The sequence below is a fragment of the Apium graveolens genome, chromosome 5 (genome assembly GCF_009905375.1).
Source record: "Apium graveolens cultivar Ventura chromosome 5, ASM990537v1, whole genome shotgun sequence".
NCBI lineage: Eukaryota > Viridiplantae > Streptophyta > Magnoliopsida > Apiales > Apiaceae > Apium > Apium graveolens.
In genome coordinates, this window is record NC_133651.1 from 5,986,740 (window position 1) to 6,004,912 (window position 18,173).

General features: G+C 34.9%; 2 protein-coding genes across 2 annotated transcripts; both read left to right on the forward strand.

The window, feature by feature from the left end:
• Positions 1-224: 224 nt before the first annotated feature.
• Positions 225-9,639, forward strand: LOC141662099 (aspartic proteinase 36-like). The gene is made up of 12 exons (XM_074469146.1): positions 225-626; positions 748-868; positions 2,351-2,778; positions 2,884-3,040; positions 6,427-6,509; positions 6,601-6,697; positions 6,824-6,896; positions 7,023-7,229; positions 8,528-8,652; positions 8,786-8,887; positions 8,971-9,068; positions 9,208-9,639. The coding sequence occupies exons 1-12, from the start codon at positions 355-357 to the stop codon at positions 9,377-9,379; spliced, it is 1,935 nt and encodes a 644-aa protein (XP_074325247.1). The 5' UTR covers positions 225-354; the 3' UTR covers positions 9,380-9,639.
• A 1,231-nt stretch (positions 9,640-10,870) lies between these two features.
• On the forward strand, positions 10,871-17,947 carry LOC141662101 (U-box domain-containing protein 4). The gene is made up of 5 exons (XM_074469148.1): positions 10,871-11,083; positions 11,688-11,968; positions 13,854-13,970; positions 15,488-17,506; positions 17,595-17,947. Exons 2-5 carry the CDS (start codon positions 11,693-11,695, stop codon positions 17,652-17,654), a joined length of 2,472 nt encoding a protein of 823 aa, XP_074325249.1. The 5' UTR covers positions 10,871-11,083; positions 11,688-11,692; the 3' UTR covers positions 17,655-17,947.
• The last annotated feature ends 226 nt before the right edge of the window (positions 17,948-18,173 follow it).

Consider the following 18,173-nt stretch of genomic DNA (forward strand, 5'->3'; position numbering starts at 1 on the left):
ATTAATACTTCGAACTTAAATCAATAAAGTAATACTTCTGTTATCGAAATCGGTTTTCAAGAATTAGTGATAAATCGTCAAAACTATTTTACCGATTTAATCAATCACCGATAAATTATTTATTTTTAAAAAAATTGTCCGATAAATTAAAAATTGATACATCAACGATTTAGTTCCGATTTACGAAATTCGGTAGTCATTCAAATTGAATGTACACCGAAACAGGGAACAGCTTAACTGCAACCTCACCACGCTGACTTGAAAAACACATAAATTTCCCAGTCCCAGGCCAATTTCGTAAATCAACTCGATCTACAATTCACCTCTCCTCCGATTAGATCGCCGGAGAGTTAAATGGATTGTGCAATCAGTTTCACCACCACACTCACCGTCATAATCGTCGTCGCGATCTTCCAGCCACCTGATCTCGCTTTCTCCGCCACCAATTTCATTCTCCGGCCACCTAGTAACAACCAAAACCGTCACACAATGTTTTTACCTCTCTCTCTATCTCCTCCTAACGCTTCTCTCTCCTCTTCTGTTAAGTCACGCCGGCATTTACAAAAATCGGATTCGCATCAGTCGAATGCTCGTATGCCTCTCCACGACGATCTCCTTCGCAACGGGTAATCGTTATCGTAATTGTTCTACTCTTCACAATTAACGTGTTTTTATTTATATAAGTTTCGTGTAATAGTGTTTGTTGATTGAGATTGATTATGATTTTGAAATTGATGACTTTGTTAGGTATTACACTACTCGGCTTTTGATTGGGAGTCCGCCGCAGAAATTCGCGCTTATAGTTGATACTGGTAGTACTGTTACTTATGTTCCCTGCTCTACTTGTGAACAGTGTGGCAAACATCAGGTCAATTTTGCTGCTGCCTATTTTTTTCGATGAAAAATAATCAATTCAACTGTTTTCCTTGAGTATTTTTGAAATAGATTGATCGTTGTATAAAGCTTAGTCATACATAATTTACTGATTAAATGTTTGCGAAATTTGTTTACTTCATGCATGATATGGTTCCACAACGGTACTCTTTAACTTTTGTAATAGTATCGATTACTTTATTGCGTGTATGTTTTGAAGTGGTAAGTATCAGATAGTGGTATATTCGGTTGACGTCTTCTGACATATTTGCAACATGTTCCTAATAATTTATTATGATGTAGAATAGTGTAGCCGTTATTTTTAGCAATAAGACAATGACCTTGTCGACGTCATAGTTAATGCTGTTTCCCGCTTGTTTTGTATTCCATTCCATCTCACCAAAGTTTTAGCCATTTATGCTCTAAAATCTAAATGGAACGGAAACGGGATGAAATGAAAAATGTGAAAATGAACTAAGGTGAAAAAATTGGCAAAACAGGGAACAATTAGAAAATTGAGAGCATGACTTTTCTATGATAATGTCTGGGAAGGAGATGAGTCTGGATCTCTCAAAGTAGTGGGTTTGATTTCTAGTTTAAGTTGGTAGGAATAGAATGGAGAAAATAGTGATATATATATATATATATAAATACACCCACGGAACACGACAAACTACAAAAATCACTTTGGTTCCTCCCATGTAATTCCTACCCAACAAATGAAACATTACTGTTTCATTATGCTGATGATTAATAATAGTTACTGTACTTAATTTATTATACCTGTAATACTATGAAATGAAGGGAGTAACTTTATACAATCAATTTTAATATTTTATGTGCAGGGTTATCGCATAAAGATCCTAATATTGTTTTGCAATCATGACACTCGTGACTCGGCTTTGTCTGTATCCATAAACCTAAGCAAAAATACAGATCATACCTCGCTTAAGCAGGGATACATCATATGTAGTAGAAGTTGTGTCAATGAAGGAGTTTGACTTCGACCAGCTCCAACCCATTACAGTGAAATAGCGTAAATTTTACAATATTCGCAAAATTAACTCCAACCTATTTACAGTATATCATATACCTAAAGAAAATCTTTTGTCTAAAAGAATACATGAAATTCTAACTTTTCCAAAGCTGAGTGTTTTGTTGGGATATATTATGATATAGATGGGAGTCATGGGACATAGAGGGAATAAATTTGTTTATGTTAACAAGCACAAGGGCATAGTAGGAATTATTAAGATGCCAAATTGGTGTAACGATTACACCAAATGTACTTTTGACACCAAATGTGGTGTCACTGTGTATTTGGTGTGACTTTCACACTATTATTGTGTTGGATTGGAGTTGCTCTTATAGTCTAATTTTCAGTTGCTATCCCTTTGACAAGAATTTTGGTTAAAAATTATGTTTCACTGTCTCTGTTATTATAACATTTTGTTAACCCAAATTTTAATGTCAGCAGGATCCAAGATTCCAACCAGAGTTGTCGAGTACCTACACACCTGTAAAATGCACTATTGACTGCCAATGTGATAGTGATAAAGTTCAGTGTGTTTACGAAAGACAATATGCTGAAATGAGTTCCAGCAGTGGAGTCATCGGTAATGATGTCATTTCTTTTGGTGATCAAAGTGAGCTCACACCCCAACGTGCAAACTTTGGTTGTGAAAATGTGGAAACTGGTGACCTATATAGCCAGCATGCTGATGGCATAATGGGTCTAGGTCGTGGGGATCTTAGTATTGTTGATCAACTTGTTGAAAAAGGTGTAATAAGTGATTCATTTTCCTTATGTTATGGTGGAATGGATGTCGGTGGTGGTGCAATGGTTCTTGGTGGAATATCAGCTCCTGCTGATATGGTCTTCACACATTCAAACCCTGTTCGAAGGTATGTTTAGAAGTATCATTCTGATACTTATAGAGAATTATATGCCTTTTGACATATTCTTTTTATACATCTCACGCATTTACTTTAGTCTCGGGATCAAAACAGTCCATATTACAATATTGAGCTGAGGGAGTTACACGTTGCTGGGAAGCGGCTATCTTTGAGCCCTGCGGTTTTTGACGGGAAACATGGATCTGTCTTAGATAGTGGAACAACTTATGCTTATCTTCCAGAAGCAGCTTTTTTGGCATTTAAGGAAGCTGTAAGTTTCTGTGTATTGATTTTTTGTGCTCATCCTTGTCGTGACATGATGCTTATAATTGTAGTGCAACATAATCGATCCCTTAAATTGTCCTTGTCTAATTTTTCATTATGTTATTATTATGAAATTATAATCAACATTATAGTTTTCTTACGACAAAAGTACAGAATATGTAAAATATTAATTTGTTCGTTTATATTATATGGGCTTTTGACATCAGCATAAAATTTTCACCCTTGTCCTTGTAAAAATGGCAATAAAATATATTTGGAGTTGGGACACCGATAGATGAGAATCTTGTTGACTTAAGGTTTGATACATTTAATAGTTTTTACCTTACTTGCTGTTGCTCTTCAGCCCAAATAGGTATAATGAACTGAATTGGCAGAACTCGATATACTTACTTTAGGCTTACACTTGTTAGATGTTTGGTTAAGTTTTCAATCTGAACAGAAGGGGGTTTGATGGCCTTTTACAAGAATAATTTAAAAGGTGACTAGAAGCAAATATTATGTTAAAAAAAATGCTTGAGTCCGGGTAACATACGAGATCACTGTATTATGCTAAATAGATCAGAGGAGTCTTGAGTAATAATCCAGCCTATTGAGTATTGAGGAAGATAAGTATGCCAGGTTCATATATGAGAAGCACAATAGAATATTATTGGACGAGGATTGATAAAAACGTTACGGATAAAGAATCATAAAAACGTAATTTGTGTGCGTTTGGGGAAAATTTTTGGAGTTGGGAAAAATACTATGGGCATATAGGCAAACATATAGTAGGATTGTTCGGGACTACAAACCCACTAATCTTTTAGCGAATATTATATTATGGGTACTCTTAGTCAAAATTTAAGCTAGTTGTATTGGCATTTGGGTTTTAAACTTCTAACAAAAACTTTGTCTAGTTCAGAGTTTATGTCTTCTCGAATACAAATTAATCACTTCTAATATATTAAATGGCTCTTCTTATAATAGTTTGTCTTTCCTTTCTTTCTTTTTTTATTACTTTTTTTAATTTTATTTTGATTTCTCTTTACATTAACCTAATCTGCTACATAATAAATTATGAAACAAATGTTATCTAAATTTTAATAAAACTTATTTATTTAGGTGCAAAAACTTTGCTCTCACTCGCCAAATTATTGGGTCAGTCCCCGACTATGTACGTAGATATTTTTCTTTGAGCTTTCACTTCCGGTCATTCCCTGCAACATATGCCAAGTAGATGTATAATGTATATAGTTTGGAGATAAATTTACAGGAGATTAGTTTTGCCATGGTTTGTGTAGAAAGTAGACTTGTGCCATTTATTTTGGGTTGTGTTTGTTTAAACACGCAAGTTTGTCAACATGTGCAAGTGAAAACTATGTTACTCGGACTCTTCAGTTTTTCTCTCATATCCGTGTCCATCGAACGTGACAAGGGTGTCGGTATGGGATCTAGGCTGAATCCTTCAGATGGAAACCAGACACTTTAACCTTAAGAAATCTAGTTCAAAATGATTTATAAGGCCTCACAACAACTTGATCCTCTTAATTCTAAGGAGGGATGTCTATAACTATTTTTCATGCTATCCTTTTGATTTATGTTATAAATATGACATAAAAAATTATGTAAATATTTACTTTATGTGGTAGTCTGGTATATGACACAAATTTACAAATGTAATGTATATAAAATAGGTATAATTTCGCCTACGTGAAGGTTATATGCCGAATCCCGGCACTGGTGTCCAATTTTGGATCCATATCCACAAATCCTAATTTTTTATAAACTAAGAGTCTGACTCTTGGATCCACACCCGTATCCGACATCCGTACCTGAGTCCGGGTAACTTAGAGTGAAAATATCTTGTTGTTTGTCGGATCTGTCTCCCGTGGACAACTGGGATTAATTGTTTCCATATAACTGCACATGGTGTTGGACAAAAAGAAAATTAAGATATAAAACACTGTACAGATAAGCATGAATGCAGTAGCTACAAAAAATCCACTTCTTGGAGCTTTGCTCAACTGCACAAAAGAGAGGAATTTGTATATGCCACATCAGAGAAAAAAAATCTTGAAAATCAATTTTATTTCCTTCGTTTAATGTTTAGGGGATTAAAATACTTGCATTCGTAATTATCATTTATCAAGGTGTCGCCTAGGTCACAAAAAACGGACAAGCATCTGACTAGCCTTGAATTTTAATGGGTAGGTGACACATTGAATAGCCTAGGTCCTTTTAAGTCCGCCTAGTCCACATAATTCCGTCAAATTTCATTTCTAGTCCAATATGTTTTTGACCCGGCCCACCCATAATTAAATTATACAAAATATATGTTGTCTTGTAAACATCACACGTCCTTCAAAACTCGATCTACAAAGATTTGTAGAGAAAAAGGAGAAAGAATCATCTCTTGCGAAATGATAAAAGTTATACAAAACGTTTTTAGCAATTATTTATAGATGTATTTTATTTTCTATATATAAACTCAAATAGTACCATGTATGTACAATCTTAACATAACATCTTTAAGATTTAATATACCTTAGTTATTGAATGTGGGCTAGTCTTATATTAAAAGGGATAATGTTCACATTTATGAAGTTAAATTACAAAACCAAAATAAGTAACCGAAATATTAAATAAGCACATATTTTGTACTTTTCATAATTAAAATTATAAGTAACTACGCAAACAGTGAAATAGTGAACTTATATGATAGTTATTAAAAGAAACGAACATGTATGATCAACCTTTTAATCATCAGTTCACCAATACTACAGTATTCACACGAATGATCAAAATATGTCGAGTTACAATGCTTATTTAAATCTCGAAAATCCTGATTAAATTATCAAAAAAACCAAAGCCAATAAATACTTTAGGTTTATTATACATATGCTATGTGCTATGCATCAGACATGTGCTACTTATTAGTACTTTTTTTATAAATATATTTATCTAATAGTTATTTTTTTTTCAAATTAAAAGAAAATTAATGTATATTAATATCTAGGCACGGGCACTATGATATTTGTATACATATTTATGTGCATATGATTATGAATGGGAATAGAAAGCATGTTTACAAGTTATCTATCAAGTAGTTTAACAGAATGATGGAGCTTACACATAGCATAATTAGATGCAAGAGAAAGAGATAAAGAAACTTGACTTTGTTTTTTATTAACTATGTAAGCATAAATCCTACGAAAACTAATTTTAAGCATTGAAATTTTAAGGAAAATAGTATCTTGTGGGTATTCTTCTGGCCTTGATAGTTCTGCTGATTACAAGCTTAAATAAGCAAAGTACAATTGAACCTCTATTAGTTTAGACTTGAAGTTCAAGGATTACATATTTACTTAATTTTATCTTTATATAACTAAGCAGATTGTAAAGGAGGTTAATTCCTTAAAGCAGATTCGCGGTCCTGATCCAAACTATAATGACATTTGCTTCTCTGGTGCTGGAAGGTAATGTGAATACCTATTGAAAAGGCTCCCGTTATCAGAGTAGTTGATTATATAACATTGTAGGGTTATTATGTAAATTCGGTTTCTTCAGTGATGTTGCAGAACTCTCCAAATCTTTTCCAACTGTGGATATGGTGTTTGAAAATAAGCAGAAGTTCAGTCTATCTCCTGAAAACTATCTGTTTCGAGTAAGTTTCTGCAAAAGAATATAAATCTTAATCACTAAATTCTTAGACGTTACCATCTTGAAATTATATGATAGTTTTTTGGGTGCTCTGCTACCCCAAACAATGACTGACTTACTGTGTGTGTAGCATTCCAAGGTACGTGGTGCATATTGCTTAGGAATATTTCAAAATGGAAAGGATCCGACAACTCTTTTGGGAGGTATTTTATGCTTTGTTTAACATTTTCTTGAATTTGCATTGGTTGTCACCCCCTCTGTCCTTATATATAGAGTTGTATCTTTATAAAGTTGTTTGTGGTGGTCTTTTTAATTCTGTGTGTTGTCAGGAATTGTTGTCCGCAATACTTTTGTAACTTATGATCGCGAGCATGAGAAGATTGGCTTCTGGAAAACCAATTGTTCTGAATTATGGGAAAGACTTAATGTTACCAGTGCTCCTCCTCCAGAACCTTCAACTGAGAGTAAACCAAATTCTACTAAAGTAGTGCCACCTGCAATGGCTCCGACGGGACCTTCACATAATATTATTCCAGGTAAAATAAGCTTCTAATTTTGTATCCTTGTGCTTCCAGATCTATTGATGATATTATGCTAAATACAAACAGAACATGAGATTGGAGGGTGATGATGTATAAGTTCATTTAAGATTCAATCCTAGGGATGGCAATTTATAACGATCCGATGGATACCCGATCCGTACCGACCCGATTGACTTTTGCCGAACCCGAATTTTTCGGGTTTGGGTTTGATTTTTAAACCCGAAATAATTTCGGGTCAGGTTTGGGTTTAGGTCATACCATTTCGAACCCAACCCGAGAACCCGTTTCTAACCGACCCGAACCCAAAACCCGTATTAAAACATAAATAATATAATATATATTAATATGTATATATATAGATATAAATATAGATATAGATATAGATATGTATAGTTACTAATATTTAGTATATTGAGTCGGTGACTTATATTGGCCCCGTGGCCATGACTCGTCCCTAACCCTTCATTCTCCCCTAACATGGAACATGATGCAGATTGGAAAATGCTGTTGCTGACATGCTGGCTTACTGCTTTGTTTTCAGATTTCGGGAGATTGATTTATAAATGTTGTAGCCTTGTGGGCTTGTAGTAGACTAGCAGACTAAAAGAAAAAATTGGCCAAAATGGCTCTGTAATGCTTATATTTAATTTGCTTTCAGCCTTTCAAATTGTAATGCTTAATTTTTAAATTGCGGAATATTTGAATTTTCTTCATTTTAAAAAAATCAATTTTTCGGGTTTCGGTAAAACCCGAACCCGAATAAAAACCGACGGGTTCGGGTTTGGATTTACAAATTCGGGTTTTTTCCGGGTTCGGGTAGGCGGTATAAAATCGGGTCCGGGTTTGGTTTTTGCAAAACCCGTTTTGACCGACCCATTTGCCATCCCTATTAATCCTAGGAAGTGAAGAGCTTTAGCAAGTAAATCATGTTGGCATGTAAATGGATATTTTATTCTAAGGTTATAGAATGTTCTCAGTGATTTCTTTTTTGTTAACCATTAATAATCAAGCTCAATTCGCGATAAGATAGCTCAAGTGGTTAAGGGCTTATCTCTTGTCGTCCCAGGTTCTGGGTTCGATTCTCGCTCACCCCCGAGATATGTTAGGACAGATACTCAATTGTAAGGCATATAAGCCAAATTAGTCAAAAAAAAATAATCAAGCTCAATTGATGCGTTCTTAAGTTAACATTCAACTATGAAGATGATAATAGTTTTATAAAATAACTAAATTCTTTTAGCCTGAAATTAGGTTACGTCTGATGGTATCTATTGTATTATACCACAATGCAGGGGAACAGAAAGTTGGCCGCATTACTTTTTATCTGTCAGTGAATGTTACATATTCAGATCTCAAACCTTACACGAAAGAGCTTACCAAAATAGTGGCTAAGGAGTTGGAGATAAATGTTTCACAGGTATACCCTGGATTTGGATTGCAATCTATGGTTTTCCAAAAGTGAAAGCACGGCTGCAGTCTATGCTTTCAGTGCGATTTATTAATTGTTTAGATTTCCAATAACGAGTAACCGGTGGAGTGATGATTTACAGGTGCAATTAATATATTTTAAATCTGAAGGAAATAATTCCATTACAAGATGGGCCATTTTCCCTGCTGGATCTGCTAGCTACTTCTCTAATGCAACTGCTATGGTCGGTAAAATAATTATAGTTTTGCAAGAAGATTTTAATATGCTATTAGCTCTATTTTTATATTATATGAACTTGATTTACAGGGCATAATGTCTAAGTTATCCGAGCATCGTGTAAGTCTTCCTAAAACCTACGGAAGTTATCAATTTTCCAGATGGAGTGCTGAGCCCCCTACAAAGTGGTATTTACTGTTTTGTTAAATCTATTTTCATCCAAGAATGTACAGTTGTCTAGGGCTCTTTACTTTTCTTAACAAATCTTGTTTTCTTATTATTTGGTTCCCTTCATTCAATGAGTTTATTTTGTGTTGGCCTACATAGGATGTGGTTGCAGCGACATAACATTGTTGTGGTTGTAGTGATTATAGTCATGTTGGCTCTTTCTTCATTAGCTTTTGCAACATGGTTTATCTGGCGACGAAGGCAACAAACAGTTAATGCCTACAAGCCTGTTGGTGCTGTTGTGCCAGAACAAGAGCTTCAGCCATTGTAAACTTTGAACTTTTTCATGAGGACAAAAGATACATGGGAATAGCATTGACTACTGACGTGACGACCATATGTGCATCAGATACCAAGTCGCGCAAAAAGATGATACACCGGAAGAACAGAAGCTGGGGTTTATTCAAATATTTCATTAAATTTGGATATAATTGTAAAGGAACGGCTCGACTCTCACATCACATAGATGAATTTTGTAAGATTTAGTAATGAAATTAAAAGACTGACCAATAAGGTCAGACATTTTTAACCTGTCTTCATAGAGTAAATTTTACTAAAAGTGGTTAAAATATGCAGCTATACTGTATGACATGTAACCTCAGACCCTCGTTTTTTTCTGTGTCCTTGTGTTTCCTCCGCAGCGGGGAAAATACCTTCATCCCATTTTTGGAGTGAAAGTTTTGGACCGAAAGATTGTCAAATTTACAGCTGTATGCCATGTAACGTTCATACCTGTGTTTTAACTTCTTTATAGAGATTTATAAATTAGAATTTAAGTTGTAAGAGTTTAAGTTAAAATTAACTATTTCCGGGGAGAAATGAATACAGTTCATTGATTGAGATCGATTCTTACTGCAAAGATTTGCATATTAGTTTGCACAACATTTCTATTAAAAAGGCTTAGAAAAATCGTTTTGAAAGGAAAATGCTCAGTAGCGTCGTACATAATACATGTAATAAATGTATAGATTGCCGCGTAAAATGAACCGAACAAAGAAAAAACGAAAATTAACGACCTATATTAGTTTGACAGTTTGACCCACAGTGCCCTTTGAAATTGTCAAAGTCGTTTATTAAATTAGTCAAAATCGAATTCTTTAATTAAACCTTCAGTCTTGTTCCGAGAACAATTTGTTTCTAGTTCTAATTTGCTACTCTCCCTTAATTGTATCGTAATTTACTCTTATAATATTATTAAGACATATTCACTAACATGTACACTTTACCAAATTTTATTTAAACTTTCTTGAATTTAAATCATTTTACAACTTATTACACAAATTACAAATTTTCTTAACAAGCCTCTGTCTCATTTTATGTGAGCCCATGATGTGAGCTCACTTGCCTTTTTGTAATGTCTAAAAAGTAATGAATCTCTTATTTATAATATTTGTTTAAAATTATCACAATCATACATTTATATAATATACTTATTTTAATTTTTATTATTTTATTTAATTATATTAAAATTAATTATTAATTTATTAAAAAACGTATTAGTCAAATTAAAGTCGATCATTAATTTATGATAAAACGAGCTAGTCAAAACATACTGTGGTTAGATAAACAGGCAGATAATCACAGATTTACATCGTACACCTCTAGTGGAGCCCACAATTTAAGTGGTCCCCGCCAACTGCTTCTAGTTTCTCTTGTTGAAAAAGTAAAAAGAAAAATAAAAAAGAAGTTCCTTATTCCAATATATTTCCGTACAAATATATGGAGTAAGATATATGCACAAAAATATAAAATTATAAAAATAACTGAAAACAGGCTGTTTATTCTGGTAAATCTCTCTCTCTCTCTCTCTCTCTCTCTCAATTGATCCATCGAAATTCTAGGGTTTAATTAACTCTTTCTTACTTTCAACTTCAGCTCTGCTTTCTTCTTCTTCTTCTTTTTAACTTAACTTCTATTACTTTGTGCTTCACAATCACAAACCCTAACTTTTGATCCATCAATTTCGAATTTCAAGGTAAGATCAACTCAATTCATCTGCAACAATATAATTTATGTTTTGTATTTGTATTTGTATGTATTTAGCTCCTGCTTGTACTAATCTTAGTTTCAAGTATCCTGATTTAAGCTAGTGTGTTGTGGATTTTAATTAATTGGTGAAAATGATTGCAATTGGGCTCTGTTTCGAAGAATTTTAACTTAAATGAATACATGAATTAGAGATGTTATGAGTCTTTATGGTCAAAGTTCGAATCTTTCGTGGCTAGAGCATCTCTAGCACCCCTAATTATATGTGTATCTTTAGCATTACTATGTAGGCTATAGCCATTTTTTTGTCAGGAATGTTTTACATGTGGGTTTTGCGTGTCGTTAGGGGAAGGTGTTGATGGTGCAAATGTATTGCATAAGTGACATTATTAGTGAATTTAGCTTAACGAAGTAGCTAGAGGTTTTATGTGAATAAAAGTATGTAGTACGGTGTTATAGATGCAATTGATTAATCAATAAGGTGCTAGAGGTATTTTAGTATTTTAGTTTTGTTTCAGCATTTGTTAATTTTTCTTCCATGAATTTGCTACGTTATGAATTTTTGTAATGATAGTTATTCATTGGTGGTACAGGTGTGATGGAGATATCAAAATTGAAAGCGCTTCTCAAGAATATATCCGGTTTATTTCATTTGTCTTCTCGTGAAAGCTTAAGCTTTGAACCAGTTCAGAAGTATTATCACAAGGTTGAGGAGATGATGAAGGTGATAAAGATTGTGCTTGATGCGATTGTTGATGCTGAAATAGCTTCTGATGAATTATTTCAAGAGTCATTTGCAAGCTTAGATGACTCGGTGGATGAATTAAGAGAAATATTTGAGACCTGGCATCCGTTGATGAGTAAAGTTTACTTTGTATGCTCTCTCTCTCTCTCTCTGTGTGTGTGTCCCCTCCCTCCCTCCCACTTTCTTACATTCATGACAATGTACCCGTTAAGCCTTTTTTTTAATTGAATGCCATACTAGTGGAGTTGGTTGGTAATTGACGATTTTATAGTAAATGGTTCATACAATGGCATCTAGTATAATCTTTAGGTTTAAAAAGAGTTGTAACTGACAAATTTTTAAGCTGAGTTGTGTAAATCTCTAGTCTCACTTCAAAATTTGTGGAATTAACATGATCATGTTCTACATTGGAGTTCAAATCATTACCATTGTACCAATAATTGAATTATGCTTGTATATCTTCTTTGTGTGCGTGGGTTTTTTTGGGGGGGGGGGGTTGACCCAGGTTCACATGGGTTCGAATCGTAATTAGGGACACAATGTGGATTGATGGACCTATTTCCTGAATCTGCAGCTCAAAACTTAGAAGATTCTAGACTTGACATGAGTTCCAACGATTTTATATATAAATTTGGAGAACTAATATTAACAGACTTGATTTTCTAATTTGTCTACTGAATGAATCGGAGTAAGATCGTGAATACAAGTACAAAAAATGCCGGTAGAAGACACTTTTGGTTGTGAATTCGTATTGGATAAGTCTTTGATGTCTTTTGGGACAGTGGATTGAACAATGAACTGAGATGTTATGACCATTAGACTGTTAAATTAATTCGGCGTAACAGATTAATTGTTAGTCCGTTTAGAAAATTCTTTTTTTAAAACAAAAAATTGTAGGTCTAAGACCTGCCACCCTGGAGGAGCTTCCTTGTAAGAATCTTGGAGATATTTGTTTGCAAAAGACATTTGTTTTCTTTGTTGTTTAGTGTTTGTTTATAGGTTATATCTTGTCAAGAAATTAAAGTACTGAGACCCAGGTTTGGATATCTGAATTTCCTCGAAGTAAGTTTTATGCTTTCCAATCTTAATTTTTCAAAAAAAATAAATTGTTAGATTCTTCTTTCAGTACATATTCTTATATAATATAGGTAATGTATCTATTAATTATAGCATCCATGTACATATATATATATATATATATATATAGACATACAAATACTTATATATAAGCCAACTGCCTGAATCAAGTACCCAAAAATATTGGTGTAGTTATCAGTTATATGCAACAATTAAGTAGTATTTCACATCACTTTAAGAGTAAGCGGGTAGCATCATAATGGAGAAGGATACTTGTTCTAATATAGGTCATCTTCAGAATATATTGTTCTTTGATATTTAAGTATATAATACTTATGTCATCTTATTTAGTTTGGTAGAGTTGTCATGCGAGGTTTGAACTGTATATAATCTTGACTTGACTTGGTATAGACAATTGATGGATCCAGAAAAGAGAACAATTTATTTTGTTTCCTTCAACAAGGTGTCACTAAGGGGTTCTTGCAAATGTAGAATGTACGAGCATGTGGGCATTCTGTGCCGACACACAATAGCCATGTCCATAAGAGGATGTGTGGGGGAAATACCGGAATGTCTGGATTTTTAGTTATCACTATCTTATGGGTTTAAAACATAATTAGAAAGTGAAACATCGGTGGTTCAATTTGAATTTTTATCTGTTAGATTATTAAGAATACCCTTAAAAAATGCCTTGGTGTTTATTCTTTCACCAGCTAGCAAATTTCGGATGCCATGACTTACTTTTTTGCAATATCGTCAGTTCCTTACCATCCAGTGGGCCTCTTGTTTTCTCTTTTATTTAGAAAAAATTAAATGACAGGAATATTGAAAAAGATAAAGGTTTAAAAAATAACAAAAGTCAAGTCAGCAATTAGGTTATTTATTTATTTATCAGTAACTTTTCTGGTCCTTGATTTAATATGATCTTGTGCACTAGGTTCTGCAAGTTGAATCCCTAATGACAAAGGTGCGGTCATATGGCTTAGATGTTTTTGAGTTTCTAAATGGTTCTGATCAATCTCTCCCTGTTGAATTGAGCACGGCATCTCTCGAGGTACTTTCTGTTTCATTTCTATATGAAGATGATCTGATAGTGGGTATTTGATGTCATTTTTTTATGTATCAACATCCTACCAGCCTTATTTCTCACCAGTTTTCACTCAGTACTGAACACTCTACACAAATGTCAAGCATGTGAAATAAATTTGCTTCATAGGACGGACTGGCTTAACAACCCCGAACTTCGGGGGTATCTCAAAAAAAATGCACGAATATAGAAGAACTCTAAATTTTGCAACTTGCGCTGTTCCCATAAAGTAGCTCACCTAAATTAAGATAATCTGCCGATGGAAACAAAGAAAAAAGTGACTAGCAGTGAGCGAATAGCTCATATGCGGAGATAAAACACTGGATAACTGAATAATGATTAAAATGGCGAAGTTAGAGATAAAACGGAAAATCTGAATAAAGAACAGTGACATATCGAATGAGGCAATAGAAAAATGGATACTCAACTCATAATATAAAAATGAATTTTTCAAATCAAAATGTCTTTTTACTTTTAGATTGTCCCCGAGCTCGTCAAAAACAAAGAAGTCAGGGATGCAGAAAATAAACAAATGTGCCCTGCCTTTGTGCTGACTGCTGCCTGAACAAAACAGCCCCTGATCACACAACTCCTTGGATATTTAAAACATCAAAACACAGAATTTGACAATGGAATGTAAACAAATAGCGCAGAGCTCGAAAAGCCTCATAATTTTGAATTTAAACTGAATTTGCTACCAATTTCCGAACTTAAAGCATACCATCTCAATTTAACGCAATAGATTGCACAAATAACTGATTTTGACATGCTTGCAAGCAAAAATGCAAAAAACACAGATAGTGAAAGTTGTAGATAATCAAAATATTTTTCTATTCTTCCAACGTTTCTAAAATCTTAACATTCCGATGAATGATGAATTAGATATGAATTTAACAAGTTAGCACTGTTATATTATATATGACTTTGGAGTAACAAAACAAAGGTAAAGAGGGTAACATAGAAATCGGTACCTCAAACTAAGTATTGTGAATATAACTAACAAATTCAGAATCGAACCCGAGAAAACCTAGTTTATCTATAACAAAGTCATTGGAATCCATTAATCTAAGCACCTAATGAATTGCAATCACGTGCATATCAAGTAGTTCTATTTCTTAACGTAAATCCAAGTACCCCAATTTGTACTGAAATCTTCAGTGATCTCCTCTTGCTCTTTCTCTTTCTCTATTCAAACGTAAGATTCCTTTTTTGCAAACTCTTTCTTCTTCTGTTATAGTTAAAGCTTACTCTTTTTTCTTTTGTATTCTTTTAACTAAAATAATATCCTAGTTATGGAAGAAACATCTACTTACACAGACATTAATATTAAAAATATTCTCACTAATATTATTTAATAGTTAATATTAAATAATTTAAGTAAATATAATCATAAAACCTGTGATGTTACACTTAGTCACTTGCTAACACAGTCACACACACAGAGAAATTCTGATATTGATGTTCTGTACATTCAACTTATACAGCACTGCCTGCAAAAACTTAAGCATTTGGGATTGGAACAAACATCAGCTGTTATCGCGAAAGCTATAAGGGATCAAGTGGAGGGCTCTGGACCCAGTTCAGATTGTCTGGTTAAAATTACAGAATCTTTGAGTTTAAAGTCCAATCAGGAGCTTCTAATTGAGGCTGTGGCCCTCGAAAAGTTAAAGGAGAATGCTGAACAAGCTGAAAAGAACGGGGAAGTTGACTATCTTGATCAACTATTAGCTCTTGTTACCTACATGCACGAACGGCTTGTTCTGTTAAAGCAGTCTGAAAGCTATAACACTGTTCAAATACCTGCTGATTTCTGTTGCCCTCTCTCACTCGAGCTCATGACAGACCCTGTAATTGTGGCTTCAGGACAGACATATGAGCGGGCTTTCATCCGAAAATGGATTGATCTTGGGCTTACTGTTTGCCCAAAGACGCGTCAAGTTCTGGCACATACTAATCTTATACCTAACTACACTGTGAAGGCACTGGTTGCCCATTGGTGTGAATCTAAAGGTGTAAAGCTGCCTGACCCCATGAGGTCAATGAATCTAAACATACCTTCTTCGCTCCTTAAACATGCAGCGTCTGGTGCGCCCCGAGATTTACAAATGGCTGCCGATCCTACGCACTCAAGTGGTTCTCCGGGAAAGAACTTAATCTCATCTAGTGTAACCAGTCGGGAGGGAACTTCTCCATCACATCCACGCTCATCTTCTGAGGATTCCTTGTCTGAGGAAGCTGAAAATGGGCATGGTTTAGACAGGGATAGCATGTCCCCCAGAAGATCTGAAAACAGGCAAGCTAACTTGGGAGATAAAAGTTTGGATTTGGGTTCCCAAAGTACAATGTCACCTACAGGAGAACTGCCCAATGTTTTGAGGACCAATGGGCCAGTATCTCAAGTGCATAATAGGAGCAGCTCAGCCTCCAGCACACTTTCTAATGCAAACTTTTCACAAGGAATTCCTAGTGATAGCAACGATGCCTCCTCACAGGCATACGGTCATGATGATTCAGGTGAGCTTACATCAGAACGTCAGGCTGCTGCTACTTTGTCTTCTGCACAGAAAGAGCCTGAGTTTTCACCCCGATTTGAGACAAGATCTCGAACTCAGTCAATTTGGCGCCGGCCTTCTGATCGATTTGTTCCTAGAATCGTATCTTCTCCTGCTGTTGAGACAAGGGCTATCCCTTCTGCTGTTGAGACCCAAATTCAGAAGATGGTTCATGATTTGAGTAGCACTCCAATGGAAGTACAAAGAGATGCTACAGCGGAACTTCGTTTACTTGCAAAACATAACATGGACAATCGTATTGTGATTGCAAACAACGGGGGCATTCCCTTATTGGTCAATTTACTTCGATCAACAGACCCAACAACACAGGAAAATGCTGTTACTGCACTTCTTAATCTGTCAATCAATGATAACAACAAAGCTGCTATAGGAAACGCTGATGCAATTGAGCCATTGATTTATGTTCTTCAGTCAGGGACCCCTGAAGCTAAAGAAAATTCAGCTGCTACACTTTTTAGTTTGTCAGTGATTGAGGATAACAAAGTCAAGATTGGGAGATCTGGTGCAATTCAACCTTTGGTTGATCTGTTGGGGCATGGAACTCCTAGGGGAAAGAAAGATGCAGCCACAGCTTTGTTTAACTTGTCAATATTTCATGAAAACAAGGCCCGCATTGTACAGGCTGGTGCTGTGAAGTACCTTGTGGAGCTGATGGACCCTGCAGCAGGCATGGTTGATAAAGCTGTTGCTGTTTTGTCAAATCTTGCTACTATTCACGAGGGAAGGGCAGCTATTGGCCAAGAAGGAGGCATACCTGTACTGGTTGAAGTTGTTGAATTGGGATCTGCGAGAGGGAAGGAAAATGCAGCTGCTGCCCTTTTACAGCTCTGCACAAACAGCAGTAGATTTTGCAACACAGTACTCCAGGAAGGAGCTGTCCCACCATTAGTGGCTTTGTCGCAGTCAGGCACCCCAAGAGCAAAGGAAAAGGTGCTAATTTTCTTTAATTTCTCTCTATTATAAGTGTACTTAGGTCTATTACAGGAACAGATCTTAGACATATTTTGGTTGCTTGCAGGCTCAAGCTCTTCTTAGCTACTTTAGAAACCAACGACATGGCAACGGTGGTAGAGGATAACTGCGAAAGTTTAGTGGTATGTCCTCGAATGAGTAAAGTAAAAGTCATACAATGTACATTTGATGTTGCAAATAATGCATATGAATGTTTTAGTTCTTAAATGTGTGCTTAATTTTACAAAAAGCCAGAAGAAAAAAAGAACGGATTTAAGGAGGAGGCTTATTAGGGGCGTTGGTAGCAACTTTGTGAAACTTTGTATATGTAGCTCTATTTTTGCAGCTTCTGTATTGTATATCTGGGGCCGCAGATCATTTATATTTCAAAGAAAAAAAAAGTTATGTGTTGTTACTTTTCCCCTTGTTCTGAGAGTAATTTGTGTGTTTTCTGAATTACTTCATTCAATCCATGCAAGTCATTTGTTATACATTTTTAAAAATATCACTCTTACTGTGAATTGTGAAGATAAATGCGCGAGTTCTTATGTAATTCAGTTGAGGCATTATGTGACACATAAGTCATCCGAGCCAACTGTAAAACTCATTGTTGGAATGTAAAAGATTCTAATTCATTGTAAATGTT